The following is an 11,858-nucleotide window of genomic DNA, read 5'->3' as shown; positions in this document are numbered from 1 at the left end:
AAACCCTGAGTAGATGCTGTTTCTTTACAAAGGGCTGTGGTGATGAGCTTTGTTACTGCCGTTACAGTGATCATCATTGCTTTGGTCCTTGTTAGTGATGACTAGGTGTTCCAGGGAGCAGCCTCTGGCAGGGTTTGCCTGCAAGAGCGCTCTCTCTCCGCCCCCTCCTCCTTCCCCTTCTCCCCTCTCTCTTTCTCTTCCTCCTCTCCCCTCTCCTTTCCTTCTTCCTTCCACCCCCACCCCATAAACACACTCAAGACGCCGCCTAAGATTTTCCACTTCTCACCTCCTTTCATTCTAGGTGATTGCTGTCCTTTCTGTGTGATGGTTCCCACCACCAGCTTGGTCTCGGCCTCTTTGCCCCTGGGGGAACCCCAGAAGAGAGAAAGAACCTGAGGGCAGAGGAGGGAGGACAAAGAAGAATAACAAAGAAAAGCCTCACACTATGTCCCATCTTATTTTTCCCACTCCCTTTTGGGGTGCATTGTCACTATTTTTTTAAAATTGAAATATTGTTGATTTATAATGTATTAGTTTCAAGTATACAGCAAAGTGATTCAGTTATACATATACATCCATCCTTTTTCAGATTATTTTCCCAGATAGGTTATTACAGAATGCTGAGTAAAGGTCCCTGTGCTATACAGTAGTTCCTTGCTGTTTTTCTATTTAATACGCAGTAGTGTGTATCTGTTAATCCCAAATTCCTAATTTATCCCTCCCCTTCTCCCTTCCCCTTTGACAACCATAAATTTGTTTTTTGTATTTCTCAGCAGTTTTTCAAGTATCAATTTCCCCTTTACGAGGTAAGGACATTGAGGCTCAGTGAAGCAAAGGACCTCACCACCACCAAAGGTCACCCCTGTCTGGAAAACTTGGGATCCAGGATTCAGACCTGGGTGTGTATGACTCCAAATGTGTTGTCACCCATGTGCTGCACTGCCCACTCTGGGTGGGAGTAGCTGGAGGATGAGGCCTAGGAGCCGTCATGTGGATAGTGCTTGCCGTGTGGGCCCTTTCCCTCCCTGGGCCAAGAGGATGCTTGTTTGCGATCCACAACCCCAGACCCTTTGGTCAGTCTGGTTCGCCAAGTGTGGTGTTCGGGATGATGAGTGTTCCATGCTTACCACTTACTTCTGAACAAATAGCATCAATAATTCAAGTTCCCTTTCCTTTATAACCTAGGAGGATTGGTCTCCTAGCAAGATATGAAAAATAATTTCACGCTCTCTTTCCTCCCCTCCCAAGATCACCCCTGACAAATTGTCTCTTTATTGCCTGTCACTCCAGCTGTCATCTCACATCTGGGGTCCCATTTTTTATAGTTGCCAGCCTCACTCTTGGCTGCAACTGGAGCTGGCTCTTAATAAGGCTGCCATCAAATTCCAATGAGGCTCCCGCATTCATTCATTCATTCATTCATTCAGCAAATACTGCCTGCTTTGACCCTAGGGGTCCATGACTTTCCTATGATAGATGAGAAGATTCCCCAGTTATTTATACTAAAGCATGAAGGGCTACTTTCTTAACTCTTTTAAAGGAGAACGTGAACCTAGCGATTTACTGTTTAAATCCCATTCATACCTAGTATCTCTTTAAGGCTCCACAAAACCTTATAGAACATATAGTGAGCTCAGTGCTCTCTTATGGGCTGGGTGGCCTCAGGTAAGTTGCTTGACACCTCTGAGCCTCAAGTTCGTTATGACTTTTATAGGGATGATAATAATGTCAAGGACTTACTGTGAGGTTTAAATTATGTGAAAGAAAGCACCACAATATTACCATCATCATCATCATTATTATTATGAGGATGGCATGCCGCAGGTAAGGGGGTTGGGGTACAGATGAGCGGCTATTGAAGTAAAAAGGTAGAGTAATGCAGATAACAATACCAAGAGTGATGCGCAACTTCTGATAACTTTTTCTGAGATCTTACCAAGTACTTTATACATATTCGGTCACTGGCAGGTATAATATGTTATTTAACTTTTTACAAGAGGTGGGTATCGTGCTTCTCCGGTTAACAGATGTGGAAACTGAGGTGACAAGCTGGTAAGCCCAGGATGGGGATCCAGGACTGTGATGGCCTCTGCCCCAGGGTGTGGTACCAGCTTGAAGCTGTCAGGGTCAGACAGCCACCTCTCTATGGTGGGTATAGTTTTAGAAGGCACCTCCCTACATCCAGTGCCTTCCAGGGTCTCAGGGGTTCAGAGTGAGGACAGTTCTGGTTGGAAGATAGTGGCCAATCCCCAGCCTCGGCCTCAGCAAAACCTCAGAATCCACAAAGATTGACTTCAGGACCCTCTCTCTAAATTGTTCTCACCCTTATGTCTTCCTAATGCCTACTCCCTAGGACTGATCTTGAGACTACTTCCTGAATAGTATCCCTACTCCCATAGCAACACTTACCACTTACACAGTGCATTTCCTAAAGCCTGCCAAATTCCAGAACCCAACTGGCCCAAACTAATTTATACTAGGCTGTGAATGACTATTGCAGCTAACTGCAGCACTTCTCACCTCTGTTCTTCATGATGCAAGATGCTCCGTGGGGGGGGGGGGGGCGGAGGTGGGGTGGGGGATAAAAATGGTTGTATGGTCAAATAAACTTTGGAAACTGAATATTCTCCTTTCCAAAGAGTCACAATACACATTAAACTATTTTAAACTGTGAGAACTCCAGCAATGTAGACACCATTGGTATCCAAAACTAAAGGGCGTAATTTTTTTTCAAGGAGCAAAGTAACAGTATCCACAAAACAGTTGTTGATAAATCCTAAGTGAGGAACCATGGAGTATGGGAATAACATCAGTGTTCCCCCAGCTAGAATGTAAATCCTTCGAGGGAAGAGATTTTTATCCATTTTGTTCTCTGTTAGATTAGTGTTTGGTACATAGTAGACATTTGACCAAAATTCATTGAATGAATGAATAGGGATGAATTGGACCATGTCAGAGGTCTGAGCAACAGGGATGGTGACCAGGGATTGGGTTCTGGTAACTTTTGAAGATACAGACATTAGGATTTGCCACTGGATTAGGTTGTGGGTGTGAGAGATTATGGATTATGCCAAAGGTTTGGCCCAAACAGCTGGAAAAGTGTAGCTTTGGTTTTGGATGGATTCTGTTTGAGATGCACATTAGACATCCATATGGAGGTGTCGAGTAGGCAGCAGATATTCAGGGATGGAGTACAGGGGTGGGGGTGGGGATTTTAGGGGAGATAAGCCCCCTCCCATCCAGGCCCTTCTTATCTCTCTTACACACCTGTGCTTCCCCATCAGAGCACCGATCACAGGATATTGTAATTCACTCTAGACTTGTCTGTCTTCCCCATCCAACTGGGTGAGAGAAAGGATTTTGTGTATCTTATTTACTGTATCTCCAGGCCTGGTGTGCAGTAGGTCCAAAGCAAATAATTGTTTGAATGAGTGGGATGATACAAAGAGGGGTTAAAAATTACTAAAGTGCAAATGTTCCTCAACACTTCCCTCCCCTTCCTGAGCCAGATAATGTTATCTTTTCCAGCAGGCTGTTCGGAAGAACCCCACCCCTTCCTGACTCTATCGGACTTATTTATGACAAAGGAAGATAGTCTGGAAAAACAGCCAGATGTCTTATGTCGTTAAGACAATCTATATGTAAAGAAGCAGGAGAGAAAGTAAGGAGGGGTTGGAGGGGGTTGTTGAGGGGCAGGGAATGTATGTGTAGATCTTGCCACTCAGGTTGCAGATGGAACTGGGAGTTTCTTTCTTTGTTTTAAAGACTTCTAAGGTGGAATGTGTTAAATGAGATTCCAGGGTAGAATGGGTGAGAAAAAACTGGGGAGAGAGAAAATGCATGTGAGAAATCTGGGGGGAAAGAACTGGCTCCCTCCATGAATGGCTTAGGAAAACACAAGCTTAGAACAATTCATCAGGAAGACAGCAATCATAAATATATATGCACCTCATAACAGAGCATCAAGATTCTTGAAGAAGAAAAAAAAAAAAAACCCAGGAGGCAAAAATGGTCAACACTAAAGGGAGAAGCAGATAAAGCCAAATCTCATAGTAGGAGATGTTAACAGCCCTCTCTAATTAATTAAAAACTGTTTTTTTAATTGTCAAGGATATAGAAAAATATAACAAATGTTGTGAACCAACTTGACCTAATTAACATTTATAGAACACTATACATAGCAACCGCAGAATTTAAATAATTTTCAAGTCTAACAAAAATAGACCATAAGCTGGGCCATAAATAAAATAGGTTTCAATTCATTAGAATGTTGAAACCTTGAGTATATTCTTTGACCACAATGGAACTTGAATAACAAATCAATGACAATAAAATATCTAGGCGATCCCAAATATTTAGATTTTGTATTTAGTATTGAAATAACCCATGAGTCAAAGAAGAAATCATAAGGGGGACTAGAAAATATCAAACTGAATGATAATAAAAACACATCAAATCAAAGTTTGTGAGAAGCAGCCCTTTCAGGGAAATGCATAGCTCTAAATGACTATATTGGGGAAAGGAAGAGGGGCCAAAATTAATGACCCAAGAGTCTACCTTTAAAAGCTAGAAAAAGGAAGAAGAAAGGAAATGCTAAGGATAAGAGCAAAACTCAATGAAATAAACAAATGACAGAGAAACACAACAAAGCTAAAAATTGGTTCTGCGAAAGGGTTAATAAAATTCGAAACCACAGGATAACACTAGACCTTTTTTTTATTACTTTTAGTTTTTCGTGCTGACTGTGCATGGACTGGCCCACATGGGTGCTGGGTTCACACGGGTTATGGGGAAGGCAGAGGAGAGAGTCCCTAACAGCTTCCACAGCTCCTCTGTTCCAGACAAGCACATGTTCACTGCTCAGCGCTGGTCTCCCTGCTCACTGCTGGATTCTTCGGATGCTCTGCACCTGGAAGGTCTGGGCATGAGAGCCCCACTCCCGGAAATGCTTGTAGTCGCCTGAGTGGTGATCACACTCCAGCACATACTGAAAACCTCGGTAGCCAGGAAACTGGGAGCAAACCCAGCTGGGAAAGGGAAGAGGCAGATGGTTATCCTAGAGAGGCACGAGCATGGTGAGTGAGACAGGAACAAGGGCACCCCATGCTGCAAACACACTCCAGCCACCATGGTCTTCCTTCCCTATCTGGAATGTGCACTGCCCTTCTCACCACTGGGCCTTTTTGATCATGCTGTTCCCTGTGCCAGCAATACCATTCCAGCCATTTCTTTCCTAGCCAAGTTGTATTTATCCTTCAGATCTCAGCTCAATCATCTCACTTCATCAGAGTAGCCTGATTTCTCCAAATTAGGCCACAGTCCCCTATTTTTCATTTGTATCACTCATGCCATTATGTGTTAACAGATTATTTGTAAAATGTCAGCCTCCTCTGCCAACAGTAAGCTCCTGGGTGTAGGGGTGTGTGTCTGGTTCATCATTATCTCTAGTTCCTAACACAGCACCTGGTGCAGAAGGACCAAATAAATACTTGAGGAAGGAAGGGAGGGAAGGAGGGAGGGAGAAGTAGGGAGCCTTATTCATTCCCCCTCCTGCCTTATTTAGAGGCACAAGGAAAAGGCTGTTGTTCTTTCAATTCATTGATCCCTACGTCGTTCAGGACTAGGCAAGGATTGGCGTCTCCTTTTCTGAGCTTCCATTTCTCTTTCTGTAAGATGGAAGTGGACTCAAGAATCACAAGAGCTTCATCCTACGCTAAAACAACAAGATTCTCTGATGGTTCCTGAGAAAACTAAAAAAATAAAATAAAAACCCTACTTCCCATCTGTGCCCCTGCCAACCAGGAGGAGCCAAGGAGTACCTGAGAAGGTGGCTCTAACATCCTCCATAACTGAGGATCTCACACCTCAACTACCCGCTAGATGAAAAGGGTCGGAAGGATCAGTCAGTCCTGGGTTTGAAGCTGGACTCAGTTACCTACCTGCAGTTGGACGTGGAGAAAATTGTCTAACCCACATCTGTTTCTTTACTCCTGGGCATCCATCCTCTCCTCTTCAGGTTTGAGAAACTGCTGCCCCTCCCCTCTCAGTCCAGGTGGGAACATCTTTACTCTAGCACTGAACATGTGACCAGGCCTAGCCAATCAGAACACCCTCATCCCTGTGGACATGATGATTGGTTCAGAGTTGAATATATGACCCAAGTTAGACCAATGAGAGCCTTTGGTGTAATCACTGAGGAAAATCACTCTCTTCCCCTGAGGCTGGCTGGATTATAAGGATGAAGCTGCCATCTTGCCTTCACTTGGGAAGAGCTTCCCTAAGGATATAGCCACACTGAGGCAGGGAGAACAAGAGGGATAGAAAGATCCCTGCTGTAGCAGCTGGATCTAGCTCTGCCTGAGGCTAAATCCAGGGGCCAATAAAAAACCTCTGAGCTTAACATCAGCATGATCTGGCTGTCCATTACTTGCAATCCCAGAACTTTTGCCTGATACTTCCTTGTGCCTTAGTATACCTCCTCTGGCCTGTGGGCATCAGATCCCCAAAGTCCCCAGCACACTGGGGTGTCCCCATCCGTCCTAACATCCCCTCTTTCCCTGCCAAGCAGAGTCTTGCGTCCACTTACGCCCCTGAGTGCACGTGGAAGGAGCCCACTTCATTGCCATCCCAGCCCATGGCCTGGAGGGAGGGATAGTCATCACTCAGCTCTCCTTTCTTGCCCAGGAAGTTCTCTTGCTCAAAGATGGTCAGCCTTGAGTCACGGTGGTTCTGCCAGCACAGGGAACAGAGTTGAAACATCAGCTGCTCAGTTTGAAGCCCAGGAGCCTCTGCTAGCCCCACACCCCCACCTTTGTCTCTAACAGCCGCCTTCCTTGCAAACCTTCTGGAAGGACAATAAGACAACAGGCCCCAGAAACCTTGCCAGGGGTGTACAGTTTGCCCTTCCAGAAATCCCCCTTCCAGAAATGTGCACAAAGAAAATAAACAAGGAGTAAATAAGCCTTGGCGATAACAGGGAAGGAAGGAAGGAAGGAAGAAAGGGAGGGACGGAAGGAGGGAGAGAGAAGGGGAGGAGGGACGAGGAGGGAGAGAGGAAAAAAAATCAAATCAAATCGAATCAACCCAACCTAAGTATTCAGCAGCAGAGGACCAGGTGGTGACCTGGGCTCCCGCACTATGGTCAAGAGAAGGCTGTGGAGACCTGGAGTCAAATCCTGACTCTCCACTCACCAGCCAACTGAGTGTAAACCTGTCATACAGCACTTCTGAGCCTGTTTCCACATCTATACATTGAAATTAACCACATCTACTTTTCAGGATTGTTTTGAGGACTAAATGAAACCAGAAGCTGTAAACTGTGTCAAGACAGGGACGGCATCTGTCAGAGTCCACGTGGGTCCCCCTACCCGCATAATGCCTGGGCCATGTGCGGAACACATGAACATTCACAACAGGCTATGCTGGAGGGGCTGTGGAAAATGATGCCGTAGATGAGATTTAATCGCCTGGGAGGAGGGTCATGACATACTTGCAAAGTGAGAAAAGCTTGTCTCCAAGATTTAGGCTCATTGTTTCTGTCTTTATAACCAAATGACATGCATGCATAGACGTGTAGCTATAGACGGTATAGACATACAGATATAGACATAGATACTGATAGCAATCACTGCAGATGTAATCTAGGGCAGCAATCAAGACCAAGGAAATCTCTAACACCATTAACAATGGCCTTCTGTCTCAGAGAGGTGGCTATAAGTGATTTTTATTTTCTTATTCAGCCATATCGGGTTTTTTTTTTCCCCCTAAACTGTAGGTGATAAATACATGTGCTGTATATGATTTAAAATCCATAAAAGTTGTTGGGCTTTTTTTTCTCCTTTAGAGCCACACCTGCAGCATGTGGAAGTTCCCAGGCTAGGGGTCGAACCAGAGCTACAGCTGCCAGCCTACACCAGCCACAGCAACGCGGGATCCCAGCCTCATCTGCAACCTGCACCACAGCTCATAGGAACCCTGGATCCTTTAACCCACTGAGCAAGGCCATGGATGGAACCCGCATCCTCACGGATACTAGTCGGGTTTGTAACCCACTGAACTACAATGGGAACTCCATAAAAGTTGTTTTTGAAAGAAAAAAAAATACACCTTCCTGAGCCTCAGTTTGTTCATCTGTAAGACATAAATAATAATGCCCACCTCCCCCATACTCTGTGAACAGTAGCTAAAGTATAAAGTCAAGAACACAGATATCAAATTAGTCACACAAAATAGAATACTTCTCTGTCACTTGCCCTGCCATCTCTGCCACCCAGCTTCTCCCAGTGTCCCTGAGTCATGAAAAAAGGAACAGAAGACACACATGGGCTCATATTTTAACTGACGTTGCAGTGGGAGGGGTGTTTGCAGCAGGCACATGACTTAGGAGCTATGGCCCCATTTCAAGATAAAGAGACTGAGACTCAGGGGAGGGCCTGCCACGTGACGCAGCTGGAAGAAGTGACATCAGCATCTGGGACATCCAGTTCCCAAGCCCCCACTGGAAGGGTTAGGCCTTCCCAAGACAAGGCGGCAGCAGGACTCACTGCGCAGGCCACGGGCCGGAAGGAAGTGAGCCTCTCGGCGGGGTAGGCTGTGTTGCCACTCCAAGCATCCCAGCTCGGGTACTCGCCCCGCTCCAGCACATACTGCTGCCCCTGGAAGCCGGCGTGCTCAAAACCCACCCACCTGCAGACAGAGGGGAGAGATTGCGAGAGGCATGGAGCCGCCCACCCTGTGTTCCAGACCAGTGGTTATCCTGCAAGGGTGATTTTGCCTATGGCAGCATTTAACAGTGTGGGCAGGCATTTTTAGTTGTCATACTGGCGGAGCGAGGAAAAGATATCCGCAACTGGTGTTTAATGGGTAGAAGCCAGAGATGTTGCTAAACATCCTCCCAGGCACAGGACAGCCCCTCAGCTCAGAATCACATGGCCCTTCACATCCATTGTGCTGGCGTGAAGAAGCCCCATCTAGCCTAGCAGCCCACTGCTTTGCTGTGCTTCCCACAGGTAGCGGACCAGCTCCGTGCCCACCACCCTGGCATGTGTCCCTCTAAGCCACATAGACGAGGCTTGACCACACCCTGACTTTAGCCTTGTTGGGTTCCTCGTGATCCTCTGGAACATAGGGAGATGGCCAAGACCATTTCTCATCTCCTCCTTGAGAAAAGCTTCCAGCATCCATCTCCCTGGTCCCATGAGATACGGGACTTCTTGCCTCACCACCCTGGAGGATAGTTACAGGCTATAGCTGAAGATGGAATGGCAATTCACAGCACAGTGGCCACCACTCCTGCAGCACTGGCCCCTTTTGGTGTCACTCTATGGAGCAGGGGACACAGGAGGCTGACACCATGCTGACCCTGCATTTGCCCTCTGTGTAACTGACAAGCCATCTTATGTAAGTAATAAACCTGAGCTTCTTGTCTCCTTCCTGGCAAAATCTGTCAGCTTGCGGGAGGTAACTGTGGACACGTTACTGCTCCCATCTGTCTGAATTCCCACCCCCACCTATACAAAGCAGAAGCTGAAAGAGCATTTACCCTGCTGTGAGATACATAATAACCACCCAAGATAACTTTATGCACTCACAGGCAGGAAGTGACTCCAAAGCTCATAGAGAGGACTTTCTTTCAATCTTTCTAAGCTTCTAGAAACTTCTAGCCAATATGGTAACCGCTGGCCAACGTAGCTAATTAAATGTAAACTTACATGAACTTAAATTGCATTTAAAATTCATGTTCGTTAGTCACACTAGGTACACATCAAATGCTTGATGGTCATAGGGGGCCATTTCCAAATCAGACACAGCAGATGTAGAAAATTTCCATCATCGCAGGAGGTTCTACTGAAAGGTGCTGGTCTGGAAGCCTCAGTATGGTATTAGTATGTCCTTGACATCTCTCTGCATCTCATTAACCTCTCACTTTCTTTCTTTTTTTTTTTTTAAAGAAAAATATATCTCATGTTCTGCGCCTCAGTCAGCCAAAATGCTCAACTAAAGATTACTAGCATTATTTTTTACTATATTTACTTCTAGTTATACTTTTGGCTTTTGATTTGTGCCTAAGAGGGACATTTCAGACTCCACACTGAATTCTAAAGATCTGCCCCTGCAGGGCTGCCTCATCCAATGGCCAGGCTCTGTGTGAATGGCGCCCCCTACATTTGGGCAGTACACAACCTGAGCAACCTTACGTTTCCCTCTTGCATCTCAGACTCCTCAGCATCTCAGACCCAAGGAAGGTACACTGGCTAGAGCCTGGGAAGATAGGATCTGGGACATCTAAAAGTCCCAGCACCCCGTCTAAATCACTTCCTGTCCCTCCCCCCCGGATTCTGATCCCCCTGAACTCACGCGCCACTCAGCACTTTCAAAGATCGCACAGTCTCAAAACCAAGCTCCAGCACACTGGGGCACTCAGCTGTGAACTCATGCCGCCGGCCTTGGAATCCCTCTTCGTCCCACACCACGATCTATGAGAAAAGGTGGAGACCCACATCAGAGTCCCGTGGGGAGTGAGGGGTTAGGGGCACATCCCACGACTCAGAGTCAGGCAAACCAGGCAAAGCAAGGATTGCAAACTCAGGTCCTTTCAGGGGCCAGGCAGGTAAGGAGGGAGAGGACGGAAAGCTGGAGATCACAGGCCTTGTGGCAATGGGTGGCTTCTGCTCAGTGCCACCTACTGTTGATAGGTGGTAATGCAGCCAACGTCCCAACTTGCGGGGACAACCCCTCTATCTGGACTTGCTGTGGACCTCTGGGCTTTCAAAGCAAGATGACGAATTCAAAGCTTGGGCTTTTTTTTTTTTTTTTCCTTTTTAACACAGAAGAAGTCAAAGAAATCATGCCCAAAGACTGTGCAGTCACCAGTCAGCTGTCTGCCAGAGTGTGAGGAACAGTTAAATATGAAGACTCGGGTTTTTAAATCAAGACCCCTGTTTATGACCTTGGGCAATATCCTTTCTTTCTCAGAGCCTTGATTACATCCTCTGTGAAATGAGCTCTCATTACTGACCATCCCCTGGGGAGCAGGTTGGGGAATTCAACGAAGGTGAGGACCTGGGTTTGACCTGTATCCCCCACCCCTGCCACGCCCCTGCTTCCCAGACATCCCGTCACGCCTCTTCCTACCTTCCAGTGTCCCGCAGACTTGGTGCATTGCAGAGACATGTTGCTTGCTTCCTACACCAGAGAAGAAGATGAAAAACTTCTGCTCTGGCTCTGCTCCCCTCCTTGACGCTGAAGACTCATTTGGGTGGGGACAGGGTCTGGATGGGGTCCACATGGGGCTAGGGGCACAGTGGGGCTTTGGCCCATCCCCCCTTCCCTTTCCATCTCTGATCAGTGCCATCTCCTTTTCTTCTGTCCTCTCACCATCTCAAAAACCTACCCATTCTGGGTCCCCTTGCCTTAAAGCCCTGCTCTGTATTATTTTATCTGCTCATGATGGGAGACTTTCCACAGGGTGGGTGCATCACTGCTGGCAAGCAGGAAGGTGCTCAGCTTAAGAGAGTCCCCCAAAGCCAGCCTCTGACCCCCAAAGGTGGACTCTAATAGTGGAAGTTGAGACAAAAGGACTACAGGACTAAGTCTAGGTTTAAGCAAGAGTAGCAGGTACCAGCCTTGCCATCTGGAGCCTGGCCTTGGTGAGGATGAGGATGACGTTCAGGATGACACAGCAAAGTCCCTAGGATGGGGGACCTGGGCTCCCCTGCCTCCCAGGATGTTCACCCAGAGCTGGGATCCCACCCCACCTCCAAGCCTGGGACTTACCGAGACGGACCCAGAGAACATGCCAGACCTGGGCCCAGCCGAGGTCAGGCTCTTATAGGCAGGGAGGAGAGTGGGCCCCTGGG

The 11,858-nt window shown here is 46.9% G+C and overlaps 1 protein-coding gene across 1 annotated transcript; it reads right to left on the bottom strand.

The window, feature by feature from the left end:
* Positions 4,699-11,172, bottom strand: CRYBA4 (crystallin beta A4). Its single transcript, XM_021073683.1, has 5 exons — positions 11,134-11,172; positions 10,357-10,475; positions 8,544-8,685; positions 6,587-6,729; positions 4,699-5,027 (listed from the first exon to the last, which is right to left on the bottom strand). Exons 1-5 carry the CDS (start codon positions 11,170-11,172, stop codon positions 4,880-4,882), a joined length of 591 nt encoding a protein of 196 aa, XP_020929342.1. The 3' UTR covers positions 4,699-4,879.

The sequence above is a fragment of the Sus scrofa genome, chromosome 14 (assembly GCF_000003025.6).
Source record: "Sus scrofa isolate TJ Tabasco breed Duroc chromosome 14, Sscrofa11.1, whole genome shotgun sequence".
In the NCBI taxonomy this organism is placed as follows: Eukaryota; Metazoa; Chordata; class Mammalia; order Artiodactyla; family Suidae; genus Sus; species Sus scrofa.
This window is presented reverse-complemented; position numbering and strand designations above follow the sequence as displayed.